Source organism: Wyeomyia smithii, chromosome 3 (assembly GCF_029784165.1).
Source record: "Wyeomyia smithii strain HCP4-BCI-WySm-NY-G18 chromosome 3, ASM2978416v1, whole genome shotgun sequence".
Classification (NCBI taxonomy): Eukaryota; Metazoa; Arthropoda; class Insecta; order Diptera; family Culicidae; genus Wyeomyia; species Wyeomyia smithii.
The window spans coordinates 199,150,350-199,169,416 of NC_073696.1; the positions used below are offsets into that span (position 1 = coordinate 199,150,350).

The following is a 19,067-nucleotide window of genomic DNA, read 5'->3' on the forward strand; positions in this document are numbered from 1 at the left end:
TTAGCCGTAACATGGCTAATTTCATTTCTGTAGCAGTGTTGCTGGAAAAAATCAATGATGAGCCGTTCGTCAGACATTCAATCAGTTTAGGGTGAATAACTTTTTCTACAAGCATCGTAGCGCCTCATGGTCTTCAGAAGAGTTTTTCCCCAAGAAAATTTCCTACGAATATCATGTATTGATATATATTTAAGAGCTAACTGGACATCTCTAGAGATTAAGTTTAAAACATGTGGATTCTCCCACACAAAATTGTATCGAAACGCAAAAATATAGTTCCACCGATCGATCTGAAAAGGATCTGATAAGGAACACGAAAAGTGCATGGGAGCGAAAAAATAACACCATCGTTTTTCTCATATAACCGCGTCCCAGTCTACTTCGCATATATGACTCTGATATTAAAAACGGGTTTACCTACAAACGGCCGCTCCACAGGAGACCGAAAAATTATTGAAAACTAATGATGATTCAAATAAAACGTTGAAGTTCAGGTGATTTATTGATCTTACTCATAAAAAGATACCATGAACAAAATAACTATCTACCTTTTATGTCATATCATCAAATGTGCTAACCTTACAGTATAAAGTCTTGTCAAAATAATATTCGCTATTGTTTTATTTCGCTTGGTGTTATAGTTTTTCGACTAGTTTTGGTTAAAAATAAATTCAGAATCTGATTTGTGATTTTCCCGATGAACCACAAAAAATTATAAAAATAGTGAAGTCTCGGCAAGGGAAAGCTATGTTGTCGATTGATGGCATTTTTTTCCTGTATGGACTCCCTCACTGCGACCAGAATCGTTGATCTATTGTGAGATATGCCCGGGTGTCTGCTGTATCGCGCACTTCTATTATTAGCAATACCGCTGTTAAGAAGTGGATTTCTTATTATTATTTTATCAGTGCTTGTGTGCAAGTAATTATACCCTTCCTTTTACACGCTTACTGTTTCACTATACCGAGCCTTGTTCCTCCTATCAAATATCACCAATTACACCCGATTGATGGCATACTGTTCAACAAAAATAAACAGGTAAGTTCACTCGGCTTACACACAGACTTACCCGATCAGAAAGAAAACACAAAAATGTAACAGAAGTTGTTAGTTTGTTACGGTAAAAACCTTACAGGCTGTGTTTTCAATTTAGTCCCGTTATTTGTTAAAATAACAGAAATGATTTTACTAGTATATAGAACAATATAATAACAAACATTGTTAGAAACAACAGGATTTGATAAAAACGAAAAATCACAGGAGGGTTGTGTGCAAAGCCACGACCGCAAGGTTGAAGTAGAATACTTTTACAAGAAAGTTAACCCAGCTGCTTGCGTGTCAGTCATTTTTTCTAGTGAATGAACGTTGATTAATCAGATCAATCGAATTTTGCGCTTCAACAAGGATTGACCATTTTCAATAATATAGTAAGTTGCTTGTCATGGTTGGGGTTTGACAATTTTTAAATTTTGAGATAATGAAAATTTTTCGGATGTCGTGTTCATGCCTGAAGGAAAAGATTATTCAGTACGCTCTGAGACACGGGGATAAAATAAAATTCATAACTTTTACAAATTTAAAAATGTTAATTAACTTTATTTATTTATTTATTTATTTCGTCAATCATATATGTAGACTGGTTACAATAATTTCTAAACTATACAAGAACATAAAACAAATTAATTTTGTGTCCTCAGCCTCAATGACTTGAAATACTGTTATAGTTTATACCGGGACATCGTAAAGTCAATAGCTTCGCAGTGTTGATTATAAGAATTCATCATACTATTTATAGGTCCATTTTTTGCGTATTCCGTACGATGATGGTTAAGAGCAAATAAACTACGGTGTCGAAGTTGTCGAATGGGTGCATAAAAGTTCAATTTAGAAAGTAGTACTGCTGAGTCAACGTTCTGCGAAACGATATCGTTTACAAATGAAGCCATCGCGTACTCTCGCCGTTCTTTTAATGTTTGAATGTCAATCAACATGCAGCGTGCTTCATATGACGGAAGACGATGTGCGGTCCAACCTAGCTTACGAAGAGCATACAGTAGAAATTGCTTTTGTACTGATTCTATTCTTTCTTCATGTACGCCAGGACGAGGAGACCACACAATGCTACAGTATTCCAGTATTGACCTCACATAGGCAATATACAAAGTTTTGATAGTGTACGGGTCTTGAAAATTGTAGCAGAAGCGTTTGGTGAACCCTAACATGTTGTTTGCCTTGTGTATGATAGTGTTATAGTGGTCGATGAAATTAAGTTTAGAATCTAAGATTATTCCTAAATCTTTAACTTTATCACATTTCTTCACATTCTGATCCCCTAATGCAATTACAATTTTGGGAGTTGTTAGTTTTCTGCTAAAGGATATTACATTGCATTTTTTTACATTTAATTCAAGTAGGCTTTTCTTACACCAGATGTAAAATGTGTGGATTTCATTCTGAAATACATTGATGTCTTCTTGACTTTTTATTTCCAAAAACAGCTTCATGTCGTCGGCATATATTAGAACTTTAATATTTTTGAGGATGAAGGAAATGTCGTTTACGTACAAAATAAAAAGAAGTGGTCCTAAGTGGAAGCCTTGGGGAACACCTGAAGTAACTTGAATAGGATTTGACTTTTTTCCATTAAATTTTATTATTTGTTGCCTGTTTGTTAAATATGATTCAAGCCACTTCAGGAGACCAGACTCAATTCCAATTTTTTGCAGTTTAAAAAGTAGCATTGGTATGTCAATACGATCAAATGCTTTGCTAAAGTCTGTATAAAGAGCTTCAACATGGTTCCCATTATCCATTGCATTCAATGAGTAATCTACGAATTCAAGTAAATTTGTGGATGTAGAGCGGCCTTTGAAGAAGCCGTGTTGTTTGTCAGTTATTCGATTTTTGACTTGAGCAAATATCTTTTCATTGACAATTGCCTCAAAGAGTTTAGGTATGCAAGAGATAATAGCGATTCCACGATAATTACGTATGTCAGATTTACGCCCAGATTTGAAAATAGGCACTAAAAATGAGCTTTTCCATATATTTGGGAAGACTCCAGTTTCCAACGACATATTGAACAGCCAGAACAAAGGAGATGTAAGTTCCTTCGAAAGATTTTTCATGAGTGCTGGAGGTATTCAGTCAGATCCAGGTCCTTTGGAAGGGTCTAAATTTCTCAGACCCTGCAAAACATCCTGTACCTGAAGTTGGTTGACACCAATGTTTCTTGGATATTCTGGATAAAATGCAAAATAATCGCGGTCGCGATTTTCTTCGGAAAATGTGGTATAGATTTCCTGGAAAAATTTTGCAAAGAGATTGCAATTTTTCTCCGAGTTATCACCAACACGTTCATCGAGTTGCATTATTGATGGAAAATTGTCTGATTTTAGTTTTGTTTTGACGTAGTTGAAGAAGTTCTTTGGACAAGACTTAATTTCTAGTTCAGTTTTTGCATTGAATTCTTTAAATGCATCACTGATTGCAAAGTTCAGTTGATCACATATTTCCAAGTAAATTGCTAGATTCTCACTGCTATTGTGTTTTTTGAAAATTTTGTGGGCTTTTTGTTTGCGGTTTTTTAAATTTTTTATTTGTTTGTTAAGCCAGACTGGATGTTTAATGTTAGCGTGGCGTCGTTTTTTCTTAAATGGAATCTCTTGAGAGATGATGTTGTACAGAATTTTGTAAAAGACGCTAACAGATGATTCGACATTTCCTTCATCTCTAAAAATTTGTTGCCAATTGACACAGTTTAATTTGTTTTTAATATTTGCATAGTTCGCGAGTTTGAAATCAAGGACTTCCTCATACTCACAGTCGTTGGGTCTTTGATATTCATGTAGAAATAAAGAATATTCAATTGCTGTGTGAAAATTTTCGGTCAGTTTCGGTCTGATTCGGTCACACAGAAATCTTCATGGATATTCGTTAAGAGTAGGTCCAAAAGAAATTTTCACGGTTTCTTACATGGTTAATCTGGTTCAAACCTAGTTAAGCAATTTCGTCAAACATGCGGTGCAAAGTGATGTTATCTCCAACGACTGGGAGTAGGATGCTTTCGTTTTCAGGGTCCAAGATGAAGTCAGCGGTGTTTTGATTGAAGTCCCCATAGATGTGAACTTTCACTTCTGGAGGTAGTTCAGATAAAATTTTTTCTGCGCAATTAAAAAACTTTTCATACGTAATTTTTTTAGCGTTATGTGGAGGAAAGTACACAGAGGCGAATACGTGTGTTTCACCTGCTATGTGCGATTTTATCCAAATGTGCTCGAATTCTTTGAATTTAGGTGCAGCAACAGTTTCTGAATTAAAATTCGCAGAGACCGCTATGAGGACTCCTCCGCCTGACTTCTTTTCGGATTCTTGAAGATTCCTGTCATTCCTGAATACATTAAACATATTTCCAAAAATTTCTTCACTTTTGACACTTTCATCCCAGTTTGTTTCAGTCGCCAATATGACTGAAAAGGATGAGCCTAAAAGATTGTTGTAAATTTGTTTCATTTTGGCTGGGCCTTTCATGCGATTGAAATTTTGACAATAAACCAAAATTTCAGTCGCATTTTGTGTTGGTGAAGAAATTTTTGGGGATATGGTGGTTGACGGTGTTTGAGGGTTGGTGAGTGTTACCTGTAAGTCTTCTTCTTTCTCATCGAAAGGGGTCGTTATTTCCGAAAACTCGGTTTGTAAAATTTGTCGGTGCTTTCTCTTAGTTGTTGTAGGCGGTGTGTTCGTTCACTGGATAACGATGTCCGATGAGACTGCAGGTCTGCTAAAGCGTCATCGCGTGATATTCCCAGTTCTTCATGTACGTCCAGGAAAATTTCACGTAGCAGGTTTAAGTCAGTTGGTAGTCCTTCAGCTGCCAGCATCACCGATGCACTAATTTTGGTGATTCCTCGAATGCATACCGTTATTGGCTGATCATGCAGGAAAGCGAGGAAAGTTCGTACCGTATCCATAATTTTGTGATCACGCAGCCGTGCTTTCAGATAGCGTTTGTCACCAGCAGCGGATTGCTCCGTTAGTCTGACAATCGGTGGACGCAAAGGATCTAGTAGCGGAGCAGTATTTCCCGGTTCTGACTGTGAAGTAGTGCTCTGTGTTGTACCTTTTTCAGATCGATACGGGTTGATAGTTTCTCCTTTCCTGAAGTTGATAAGTTTTGGAGCAGAAAGTGCAGCTATCGGATGGTCGGTTGATGAGGGTGGCCCGGCGAATTGAACTTTTGCTGTGGCTAGTAATTCTTTGTCTGATGCGTTGATACGTTGATAGTTTTGCGTACCGCTGTGCTGGTTGTTTTGTTAACTGCTATGAGTGATTTGTTGTTTTCTTTTTTTACGGTTTCTTTTGACTTTTTCGGCAGCTTTTTCTTGTAGTCTTCGAGACCGTTGCTTGGCATCATAAGTGGACCAGTCCTGCTTCCATTGCCATTTGTTACTCAGAAATCTCCATCCTGGAGATGTGTGGTCCGCTTTCGGGTAGTAAGATTTTTCAGCTAGTTCTTCCTGAAGATTTTTTTGAGGTTTTGTACTGCATGTGTTGGTCACCTGAGATTGTAGACAGTCCCTGAGACAAATTTCACCTCCTCGAGTATTTCAGTAAGTTTTGAGTCGTTATTTGTATGAGGTTTCAATGACTCAGCCTCTGCGATTGAACTAATAAAATTGCTAGTCAGGCTTGAGAGCCGTTCACCAAAATATTTATGTATTTTTTGTGGCATCGTTGAAAACGACTCGCTGATGCCGGTCAATGTCGTGTGCAATTTATTGTCACACGACTTTATGTGCTGCCCGACCTCACTGCACATGTTTTGATTGCTTTTGTTAATCGCTGACAAAGTTTCTTTGACATCATTAAGCAGGTGCTCAATACTGTTGAACAATTCTGACACTAAGCAGAATTTTTTCATATCCGCGGCAATTCGATGATTGGCGTCCGTCTGTCGATGTATTGCCTCCACAAGCTGCTCCTGTTGATGAAGCAGCTTCCGTACGTCAGCTTCCTTCCGGAGAATTTCTTGACATTCCGTACACACTGGCGCCATATAAGATGTGATGAAAAGTTCGCGGTGTCGTTGTTCGCCGATACACGCAGCATGGTAAGTTCTACTGCAGAGCTCGCACTTCCAAAGAAAGCGGTCGTCAGGTGTGAAAAAAAAAACAAAAAAAAATGTATACTATACAAGTTAATTGCGGAGCGAAAAGCAAACGCGTCCGCGCCCGATGACTGTTCGAGGCGAAAAAAAAGAAAGAGAAAACATTAACTCTTCAATCATCAGGTTTTTATTTCATCCTGAAAACGATAATTTGTTGTTCAATTCAATATCGGATAAGATACCGATCACATCTTGGTGTTATCACTGACAGTGCGAATGAAGTATTCCTTGTGATAAAAAAAGAGTGAAAAGCTGATTTAACACTCGAAACTAAACAGCTCAGGAGCGATGCCAGATTGGAAGACATGTCTTCAAATGGAAGACATTTACCCTGCGGTGAAGACATTTTTGTTTGTGAAAACAAATGGAAGACATTCAAAAGTATGTGAAGATTTAAGGAAATATGTGATATGACCCGCATTTTGTAGAGGTGGTGACCTTTTTTTTTTGCTCGACAGTTTTTGATTTGCCTGTGTAACTTTTTCAGTCTTTGGTACGTGAAGACATTTGGAGAAATGACCTGGCGTCCCTGCAGCTCAGGCCTCTGCCAGGCTGAATGCCAACGCGAGCGATCGGGCGAGATTTTTGCCGTATGGTAATGAACAGCTCTACTTACGGCTGTTTATCGCACAGAGGCTGCGTTTCACTAAAGTGCCTCACTGCATCAGCTGCTATCGATGCTGATACCCGCTGCAACTGCTACGCTATCCGTAGCCATGCCACAGTTGTAACCGCTATACGCTGCCATTGGTATCCGCTGTCCCTGCATCAGCTGGCCCAGCTGCCATCGATGCTGAGATCCGCTGCAACTAGTGCGCTATCCATTGCTATGCCACAGCTCTGGCCGCTATCCGCTATCGCTGGTATCCACTGCACTGCTACTGCTGCTGCTAAGGGAGGATGACTGCTGTTGTCGCTGTCTAGAACTATTATGAGCGGCTCCGGCTGAAACAGGCTCTTATATAGGTCAAATAGCATATTTTAAATTGAAAGGTATATGATTCTGTCGACCGTGCTTGGGAAGCAATCATATAACGACCAATCAGAGGTCGAATTTTTCGTTTTGACAAGGCTTGACTATTTTCAATAGTACAATAGTTTGAATAATAAAATTACAACTATCTTCATCTGGGAAGAATCTTAGAAGATTTTCCAATCTATTGCTGCAAGAACGAAGGAAATCCATCGAATACTAACCGATTTTTTAGCATTTGAAATTGGACATATTTTTCACTTTCGGTTTTAAATTTTCATTTCACATGCCTATGTAGCCGAACATCCTGAGAGAAGTATTCTACTTCAAAAATTAGTTAGACTTGTTTCAGAACTACTTCATTTCAGGTTTTGTTATTATAACTCATTCAGATTCAATTTTGTCATCAAAATTATATGGAAAAATACAAAATTGTATCAAAATATGTTATTTGTATCTCGCGTTGATAGGATTCTGTAATTTTTTAGTTATGCTCTTCTGGTCGGGTATGCGCTTCATTATTCCTTTTCAACTAACGTAACACTTATCAAATACAGTGCTTTTTCGATTCTATCAACAGTCGTTTTTATCACTACTTGTCAAATTCACGCTCGATTTTCTCACACCTTTTTTTCGTTTTTATCACGCCATTTCAAAAAAAAATCTAAATCAAGAATGTACATACCATGGAATGGGGTGAAATTGATCAGTTTTCTTAATATTTTCCAATTAACTAGCTTCATGTACATTTTTCCCGAGATAGTATATATTTAAAACATGTAATGGTATGTGCTCTAGAACACCACTATGACTATTGGTAAAATTTCTATCGTCTACTTCATGAAATAAATTCGAGAATTCTATAAGGTACTATGACTTCCAGTTGAAGAAAGTGTAATTGAAACCAAATTTTCACTTGTGCCTTGTGCCCTTAGTGCATGTGTATATTTTTATGAACTCAATTCAATTGCTTATTTTTCTGGAAAGGACAAAAATTGTTATATTAAATTGAACGTCGTTTATATTCAGGTAAATATTTCATTCTTTCGAAATTCATCACATTAGAGTATTCTTCGCATCATTCCTATGTTGTTTTCCTCGCTAAAAACAGAGACAAATATATGAATATATCTGAAAATATTTGCAATCAAAACTGAAAAATGATTTTATTTTTTTGTTGCATACTTCTCATTACAAAATTTGGAATCTTACCAGAAAATAAAAAACTCAATTTTTCTAACCGGGAAATCAGCCTTGTTGAAATCAGACGATGGGTTGATTGAAGCTCTTTTTTTTTCCTGTTAAACAAGTGGTTAATGTGTAAATTTGTGTTGACAAAATTTATGTAAAGTAAAAGTTAAGCGAACTTTGTTCTGAAATGCCAGGACGAACCAAAAAAGCTTGCTTTGATGCGGCTACGAGGAAACGTGAGGCTTCTCCTCCGAGTGATTCAGAAAGCAATAGGTATGAAATTCTTTCTACTATAGGGGATCAAAAAATTTGAAGCTTCTCATTGTGAGCAAAATGCCGATATTGTGGTAATAGTTGCAAATTTTAAAGTTTTTCGTTCAGAACTTTCATCATTTCTGTCTGATGTCAAAGTTAATTTTCAAATTGGCCGCCGAGGCGAAATTCGTATTTTGGCCAAATCTTTTGAAGACCATAAGCATCTATTTCAGTATTTGACTGAAAAGATGTACAAGTTTTATACCTATGATGCCAAAAATGAGAGACCGTTAAAGGCTGTTTTGAAAGGTCCTTCAAACGACCAAACTATTGATGAAATTAAAGATTGTTTGACGGAATTACTTGGTTTTCCCCCAACCAAGTAATTTTGATGAAACGTAAATCAAACGCAAAATTTAACAATACTGAAATACACCAGGAAAATTACTTGGTACATTTTGATCGTATAGTGATTTAAAATTTTTAGAAAAAACGTGCGAATAAAGTGGGAAAACTTCAAGAGACATGGAATTGTCAAGCTTATGGTCATAGAACTCGTAACTGCCATATGACAACAAAGTGCATGATTTGTGGTGACTCTTCCCGCACAAAGGACATCTGTCCTGTGAAAGAGACCACCAATAATTTTAAATGTGTAAATTGTGAGGGTAAACACAAATCAAATTTCTTTGATAGTCCTGTTAGGTCGAAAATTATTTCCTCAAGACAACGTAGGAATTCAAAACAACCTGTTGTCAATAATATTAATGTGGGTAACCAAAAGACTTTCAATACTGTTCAGGCACCACCAGACATTTCATATGCTAGTGTCCTTTCAGGTAAAATTTCTAATTCAAACAGCAACAAGCCTCTCGTGTTTGGTGCTGAATAGTCAGCCAGTATTGAACTCCCGAGAAGATTGACTACCTACCATGCTGCAGCTAATGTCCGCTTTGTTGAACTGTAACTCGATGTACGAGGCTGTTCAAAAGGTATAAAATTTACAACTAATATTGTCATGAAATTTAAATTCAAATTTTAAATTTTTTAACAGTCTATGGTGTACATATTGCAGTTGTGACTGAAACGCTTTTAAAGCCTAACATTAAACAGCAGTTCGAGAGTGTTCATAATTTCAATTTGAACGTAATGAGTCCTATTGAAAATGAAGTATCACAAAAGTATGATCAGATCATCACTCAAGAATTTCTTCCTGAAGAGGTACTAGAAACAAACTTGAATGAAATACGAACTATTATCAAGAACTTTAAAAACATGAAAGCACCAGGAGATGATGGGATTTTTTATATCCTCCTCAAAAGACTTCCAGAAAGCTCTTTAAATTTTTTGGTGAGAATTTTTAACAGATGCTTTGAATTAGCATATTTTCCCCTCAAAATGGAAAAATGCCAAAGTCACTCCAATTTTTAAACCTGGAAAAATCCAGCTGAAGCATCAAGTTATCGTCCACTTAGTTTACACTCTTCTATAAGCAAACTTTTTGAAATAATGATTCTTAATAGAATTATGACACATATCAATGAAAATTAAATTTTTGCAAATGAGCAGTTTGGATTTCGCCATGGGCATTCGACTACTCATCAGTTACTTAGACTACTAATGTTACTAATGTTTCGAATGTATCTTGAAGCTTTCCAATGGTGATGTCAAATTTAAAATCAGTGGTTGCGAACTTACTCAAAAAACGTTTTTCTGATGAAATCCAAGATGGCGTCGACATCCAAGATGGCATACAGCTCTATCATTCCTCTTTAAAGCGATGTGTTGGTTGCAGGGGGTTTGATGACAAATTCAAGAGAAATAAATCAATGAAAAGATCAAGAATGGCTCAAAAATCAATTTTTGTAGAATCCTTTTAACCGAATCAATATAAACTAACCAAAGTGGTTTTCTCTTTTTTCCACTACTTTCAATCATTTAGATACAAAAATATCGTTTTTTAAAAACCTCATGTCACCAGTGGGACGGTTTCAGCGAGAATTACTCAATGTTATATGCAGTCCCCATCTGGACAAGTTGTTGTACAACCAGAAAAAAGATGCTTCAAAGGATTCAGAACAAATTTCTGAAAATGATATTGAAGCGTCGTCGCTGGTTTAGCACGAATGAACTACACAGGCTTACTAATGTGGAAACATTAGAAAATATGTCAAACCAAATTATCAATAAGTTCCGACAAAAATCGTTGCAATCCTCAATTACAACGATTAGCTCACTTCATAGTTAGTAAGATAGGTGTAAGATTAGATTAAGGTTTAATTTTAAACCCCTTTTTTTCTCTTGACAAGTAGGTTTACAATTTTCCTTCAATTATATTCACTTAACTGCGGAAGCAATTACAATCTTTTAATGAAATAAAGTTTAAAATATATGTAATAGTGTTGATATGTCACCGTTTGTGGCAGAACACACAATAAAAATTTTGAATAAATATTAGTAAATAAATTAATTCATCACAAAACATCCCCTCCCCCTATTAAAAAAATATGAAGAGAATTTTGTTTTGCCATTATTTCACGAAATTTCTTTTGATAGTTAGGCTCAGACGTTGCCGTAGCTATGAACAAAGTGAACATGAAGGATTTTATATTTGGGTTATACGAATCATGGAAAGCTGTGGATGGCGAATATATCAGAGGACTTTGGAGGGAGCTTGGGGTCATTAAAAGCGATCGTTTCATTGACTAAGTTGGACCTACCCTTGGTTGAATGGCTTGGAATTTCAGACTGTGACACAGAAGATATTTCTGTAGAATACGGAGCAGAAAGGCTCTGCCATAGGAGATTGACGGATAGCGAAATTGTGCGAATAGTTTAAGAAGAAGAAGAAGTATCAAGCGACGAATCTGCAAATGACGTTGATGATGCTACTATCAGTGAGTCGCCGATTGAAATCAGTGGAAATGATGTCAATTATGCTAGTGAATCTTGCAGTTTCACATGAACAAGCATCAAATTCTCTTAATTATGCTGTAGAATTAGCAGAAAAGAATCAATTTGACATTGAATATATAATTGCATTGAGGAAAGTTCGTGAAAATGTTATGGAGAAAAATATTATGAATTATTTTTTTTATTTAAATGTATCTTAAACTCATAATAAAAGATATTGAACTATTGAAGTGCGTTGTTCTACTTACTCTGTAACCTGTAACTCTGTAACCTTGCAAATATAGTTTGCAATCAGAATGTTCAACGAAAAAAACTAGTTATTTTACACATTTACGGCGATTTTTGCTTTTTTTTAGTTCATTATTTGCATAAAAACTAAGCAATATAAAATAACTGTAACAAAAAAGCTATCAACAAAAAAGTTGTCGTGATTCGACCGATTGAAATTTCGGCCTTCCATTAGTATTTTTTTTTCTTCATCTATTTCCATTAGTATTGATATACTTCAGCCGTTTGGATCCATCCCGTAAAAACCAAATCAGCCGTAGACAGATTTCTCGCTGAAGAAAAACGTATGGGGCTACTAGGAGATAAAATAGAACATTATCCTGAGGAACAATCATTGAACAACATTGTGCCATTGGAATTACTAAACAAAATAGTCCATGATCAGTGTTTGGCGTGAAAATCACCAATCATAAAATAATTTGAGCGATTTCTGGTGAGTTTTTGCATATTATCTTTAAAATATTTTTTGTGCTTACGTGTGGATAGAAATGGTAAATATGCTGCGGCAAGAAATAAAATTCCAAGTTTCGTTTCAACTCCACTTCCAAGTTTTACGATGCTTGATTCGGTGATGGATTAACATTAACGCCAACGCCGGAAACCTGACATCTATCAAATCTATAAACCTCATAATTAGGATCATATTACCAAATTACCGAATTTGCTGTTTGGTCTGAAAAAAGTTTCAATAATCATTGCAATATGGAGAATTGAGAAACTTTTTTATTAGCTTTTAGTGAGCAAGTGTTCCAATTCAAAATTTTGATTGGATTATTCACAAACGTTGTTAAATTCTAATTTTGAAACAGATACAGTGGTAAAATTTGTTTTAATTTGAATTGCTTGTTCATAAAATCGAATATTTCCTATTTCATGAAAAAAAAAGTAAACTGCCGTGGTCACAGGTCACAGGTAGTAAATATTAGAAAAAGTATTCTGAGTAGCGATGCTGACAGTCTTCACCACTGTATTTTTGTTTACCACCATTTTTAGTTTACCCGCGCTACTAGCGGTATCCGAGAACTGCTGGGTAAACAATTAGACCTACCTACTACAACTGCAAGCAGACTACAACAAAAGTAGGTAGACTCAGAGGAGCTCGTAACCCTACTTAAAGCGTCGGAGAAACATGTAATGACCACATACAAAGTTTAAAGTTTATCTAGTAAACTGTTATCTTATAAAATAGTTACAATATCAGAGGAAGCAGTACAATGGATTTCAATCTACAGGAAGTTTTGGATGAAATATCCAGTGTGAATTTCATGTTAGATGAGTTTCACCGGTATAATATTATAACATCTAACTCGTCACCTGACAGTTACGATCGAATGTCGAGCGCATCATTGGAAGGATGTGATCTATCAAGTGACGAGCAATACGTCACATTAACACCCGTGCAGAGCCCCATAGTCATTGATGGTGCAGTTTCTGAGATACCAGACAGCAATGTTTACCAAATTCTGGTAGCGCCCAACTGGCAGGAAATCGGAAGCCAGAATGCAGGAAGTTACACTACGTTAGCATCAGTGGAATCATGCGGACAGGATTACAACTCAGCGTACAACCAAATATATGATCCTGTTAAACGAGAACCGAATATCGTCGAATACTTTTCAACATTTGTAGAAAGCCCTTCCGCGGTGTGCGATGAGAATCAGAAACCTGTTGATGGTTATGTAACCTATTCAATTGCTTCACCAGTCGAAGAAACTCCAACAGTTTCGTCCCAAAACCTAACAATTTCGGAGAGCACCGACGAACAATCCATTGAAGTACCTCAAAATAAACTACACCGTATGCCACGTAGGATAAATCGCTTCACATACGACACCAAACTGTATTGTAAGTTGTGCGAGAAGGAATTCGGCCGCAAAGCAAGCCTTCAACTACATAACGTCATTTACCATGCCAGTGCTCGACCATTTCGATGTGAAACCTGTGGCAAGTATTTCGTGACCGAGGCGCAGCTAGCAAAACATAAGTTGAACCACGACCCAAAGAACAAGAAATTTTCTTGCTCCCAATGCGAGAAGTCTTACGTTCATGTGAAGGACCGCGACCGACACTTTACGGCCCATCATGGAACGCCAGCTCATCAGTGTAAATATTGTCGTAAACGTTTCACCCGCCGAGATCATATGTTGGCTCACGAGCAGGCACATGAAGACCAAGGTTCGATGGAGTTGCATCGGGGTCGCCGTCGTCGGAAGATGCCTGGTGGTAATGGAGTGCTGATGGCAGCATATGAAATTCAAAATTAGATTCTTAGACGAAGTTTGTTAAACTGATTTTTAAATTAAACAAATAACTAGTTTACCTAGTATCTAGTGATTAAGCAATTATCTAGTGTAACAAATTGTATCGTTTAACAGTTATATCAGCTTTATATATTTTACAGAAAACAAAAATATTTCTTTTCACTATTTTGGGTTTCCCATTTTCGCTTCAAAATTTGTCTATTAGTTCGTCTTTTTGTTGTTCCAATGCAAGTCCTCAAATAAATGCACAGTTAATGCGATATGTCAAAGTTTACTTTTTCGATGATACCATAAAAATTGGCTGTTGGGAATTGGTTAAACGGTATTTCTCCCATTTAACCAGAAGAAACATCTCACTGTGTCCCAAAATCGAAAATAGAAAGTTCCATTGAAACATTAAAAAATAATTGAAACAGTTTTTTTTTTGCATTTCCTTGCTTGGCTGTGTATGGTTTGGCTGTCGCTGGTTGTCGCTGTCTAGAACTATTATGAGCGGCTCCGGCTGAAACAGGCTCTTATATAGGTCAAATAGCATATTTTAAATTGAAAGGTATATGATTCTGTCGACCGTGCTTGGGAAGCAATCATATAACGACCAATCAGAGGTCGAATTTTTCGTTTTGACAAGGCTTGACTATTTTCAATAGTACAATAGTTTGAATAATAAAATTACAACTATCTTCATCTGGGAAGAATATTAGAAGATTTTCCAATCTATTGCTGCAAGAACGAAGGAAATTCATCGAATACGAACCGATTTGAAATTGGACATATTTTTCACTTTTTTCGGTTTTAAATTTTCATTTCACATGCCTATGTAGCCGAACTTCCTGAGAGAAGTATTCTACTTCAAAAATTAGTTAGACTTGTTTTAGAACTACTTCATTTCAGGTTTTGTTATTATAACTCATTCAGATTCAATTTTGTCATCAAAATTATATGGAAAAATACAAAATTGTATCAAAATATGTTATTTGTATCTCGCGTTGATAGGATTCTGTAATTTTTTAGTTATGCTCTTCTGGTCGGGTATGCGCTTCATTATTCCTTTTCAACTAACGTAACACTTATCAAATACAGTGCTTTTTCGATTCTATCAACAGTCGTTTTTATCACTACTTGTCAAATTCACGCTCGATTTTCTCACACCTTTTTTTCGTTTTTATCACGCCATTTCAAAAAAAAATCTAAATCAAGAATGTACATACCATGGAATGGGGTGAAATTGATCAGTTTTCTTAATATTTTCCAATTAACTAGCTTCATGTACATTTTTCCCGAGATAGTATATATTTAAAACATGTAATGGTATGTGCTCTAGAACACCACTATGACTATTGGTAAAATTTCTATCGTCTACTTCATGAAATAAATTCGAGAATTCTATAAGGTACTATGACTTCCAGTTGAAGAAAGTGTAATTGAAACCAAATTTTCACTTGTGCCTTGTGCCCTTAGTGCATGTGTATATTTTTATGAACTCAATTCAATTGCTTATTTTTCTGGAAAGGACAAAAATTGTTATATTAAATTGAACGTCGTTTATATTCAGGTAAATATTTCATTCTTTCGAAATTCATCACATTAGAGTATTCTTCGCATCATTCCTTTGTTGTTTTCCTCGCTAAAAACAGAGACAAATATATGAATATATCTGAAAATATTTGCAATCAAAACTGAAAAATGATTTTATTTTTTTGTTGCATACTTCTCATTACAAAATTTGGAATCTTACCAGAAAATAAAAAACTCAATTTTTCTAACCGGGAAATCAGCCTTGTTGGAATCAGACGATGGGTTGATTGAAGCTCTTTTTTTCCTGTTTAACAAGTGGTTAATGTGTAAATTTGTGTTGACAAAATTTATGTAAAGTAAAAGTTAAGCGAACTTTGTTCTGAAATGCCAGGACGAACCAAAAAAGCTTGCTTTGATGCGGCTACGAGGAAACGTGAGGCTTCTCCTCCGAGTGATTCAGAAAGCAATAGGTATGAAATTCTTTCTACTATAGGGGATCAAAAAATTTGAAGCTTCTCATTGTGAGCAAAATGCCGATATTGTGGTAATAGTTGCAAATTTTAAAGTTTTTCGTTCAGAACTTTCATCATTTCTGTCTGATGTCAAAGTTAATTTTCAAATTGGCCGCCGAGGCGAAATTCGTATTTTGGCCAAATCTTTTGAAGACCATAAGCATCTATTTCAGTATTTGACTGAAAAGATGTACAAGTTTTATACCTATGATGCCAAAAATGAGAGACCGTTAAAGGCTGTTTTGAAAGGTCCTTCAAACGACCAAACTATTGATGAAATTAAAGATTGTTTGACGGAATTACTTGGTTTTCCCCCAACCAAGTAATTTTGATGAAACGTAAATCAAACGCAAAATTTAACAATACTGAAATACACCAGGAAAATTACTTGGTACATTTTGATCGTATAGTGATTTAAAATTTTTAGAAAAAACGTGCGAATAAAGTGGGAAAACTTCAAGAGACATGGAATTGTCAAGCTTATGGTCATAGAACTCGTAACTGCCATATGACAACAAAGTGCATGATTTGTGGTGACTCTTCCCGCACAAAGGACATCTGTCCTGTGAAAGAGACCACCAATAATTTTAAATGTGTAAATTGTGAGGGTAAACACAAATCAAATTTCTTTGATAGTCCTGTTAGGTCGAAAATTATTTCCTCAAGACAACGTAGGAATTCAAAACAACCTGTTGTCAATAATATTAATGTGGGTAACCAAAAGACTTTCAATACTGTTCAGGCACCACCAGACATTTCATATGCTAGTGTCCTTTCAGGTAAAATTTCTAATTCAAACAGCAACAAGCCTCTCGTGTTTGGTGCTGAATAGTCAGCTAGTATTGATTTAGGTAGTCCAACTCCCGAGAAGATTGACTACCTACAATAATCCATGCTGCAGCTAATGTCCGCTTTGTTGAACTGTAACTCGATGTACGAGGCTGTTCAAAAGGTATAAAATTTACAACTAATATTGTCATGAAATTTAAATTCAAATTTTAAATTTTTTAATTTTTTAACAGTCTATGGTGTGCATATTGCAGTTGTGACTGAAACGCTTTTAAAGCCTAACATTAAACAGCAGTTCGAGAGTGTTCATAATTTCAATTTGAACGTAATGAGTCCTATTGAAAATGAAGTATCACAAAAGTATGATCAGATCATCACTCAAGAATTTCTTCCTGAAGAGGTACTAGAAACAAACTTGAATGAAATACGAACTATTATCAAGAACTTTAAAAACATGAAAGCACCAGGAGATGATGGGATTTTTTATATCCTCCTCAAAAGACTTCCAGAAAGCTCTTTAAATTTTTTGGTGAGAATTTTTAACAGATGCTTTGAATTAGCATATTTTCCCCTCAAAATGGAAAAATGCCAAAGTCACTCCAATTTTTAAACCTGGAAAAATCCAGCTGAAGCATCAAGTTATCGTCCACTTAGTTTACACTCTTCTATAAGCAAACTTTTTGAAATAATGATTCTTAATAGAATTATGACACATATCAATGAAAATTAAATTTTTGCAAATGAGCAGTTTGGATTTCGCCATGGGCATTCGACTACTCATCAGTTACTTAGACTACTAATGTTACTAATGTTTTGAATGTATCTTGAAGCTTTCCAATGGTGATGTCAAATTTAAAATCAGTGGTTGCGAACTTACTCAAAAAACGTGTTTCTGATGAAATCCAAGATGGCGTCGACATCCAAGATGGCGGCCAGCTCTATCATTCCTCTTTAAAGCGATGTGTTGGTTGCAGGGGGTTTGATGACAAATTCAAGAGAAATAAATCAATGAAAAGATCAAGAATGGCTTAAAAATCAATTTTTGTAGAATCCTTTTAAACGAATCAATATAAACTAACCAAAGTGGTTTTCTCTTTTTTCCACTACTTTCAATCATTTAGATACAAAAATATCGTTTTTTAAAAACCTCATGTCACCAGTGGGACGGTTTCAGCGAGAATTACTCAATGTTATATGCAGTCCCCATCTGGACAAGTTGTTGTACAACCAGAAAAAAGATGCTTCAAAGGATTCAGAACAAATTTCTGAAAATGATATTGAAGCGTCGTCGCTGGTTTAGCACGAATGAACTACACAGGCTTACTAATGTGGAAACATTAGAAAATATGTCAAACCAAATTATCAATAAGTTCCGACAAAAATCGTTGCAATCCTCAATTACAACGATTAGCTCACTTCATAGTTAGTAAGATAGGTGTAAGATTAGATTAAGGTTTAATTTTAAGCCCCTTTTTTTCTCTTGACAAGTAGGTTTACAATTTTCCTTCAATTATATTCACTTAACTGCGGAAGCAATTACAATCTTTTAATGAAATAAAGTTTAAAATATATGTAATAGTGTTGATATGTCACCGTTTGTGGCAGAACACACAATAAAAATTTTGAATAAATATTAGTAAATAAATTAATTCATCACAAAACATCCCCTCCCCCTATTAAAAAAATATGAAGAGAATTTTGTTTTGCCATTATTTCACGAAATTTCTTTTGATAGTTAGGCTCAGACGTTGCCGTAGCTATGAACAAAGTGAACATGAAGGATTTTATATTTGGGTTATACGAATCATGGAAAGCTGTGGATGGCGAATATATCAGAGGACTTTGGAGGGAGCTTGGGGTCATTAAAAGCGATCGTTTCATTGACTAAGTTGGACCTACCCTTGGTTGAATGGCTTGGAATTTCAGACTGTGACACAGAAGATATTTCTGTAGAATACGGAGCAGAAAGGCTCTGCCATAGGAGATTGACGGATAGCGAAATTGTGCGAATAGTTTAAGAAGAAGAAGAAGTATCAAGCGACGAATCTGCAAATGACGTTGATGATGCTACTATCAGTGAGTCGCCGATTGAAATCAGTGGAAATGATGTCAATTATGCTAGTGAATCTTGCAGTTTCACATGAACAAGCATCAAATTCTCTTAATTATGCTGTAGAATTAGCAGAAAAGAATCAATTTGACAT

At 35.8% G+C, this 19,067-nt stretch overlaps 2 protein-coding genes across 2 annotated transcripts in view; both read left to right on the top strand.

Moving 5' to 3' along the window:
• Window positions 1–19,067, top strand: part of LOC129732306 (protein tincar) — a 414,177-nt gene that overhangs the window by 94,865 nt on the left and 300,245 nt on the right. The window lies entirely within an intron of this gene.
• LOC129728993 (zinc finger protein 681-like) lies at window positions 13,001–14,050 on the top strand. The gene has a single exon (XM_055687466.1). It carries the CDS (start codon window positions 13,001–13,003, stop codon window positions 14,048–14,050), a length of 1,050 nt encoding a protein of 349 aa, XP_055543441.1.

Excerpts from the sequence above, each read along its gene's own strand:
- LOC129728993 (XM_055687466.1), top strand. The coding sequence starts at position 13,001 with ATGGATTTCAATCTACAGGAAGTTTTGGATGAAATATCCAGTGTGAAT.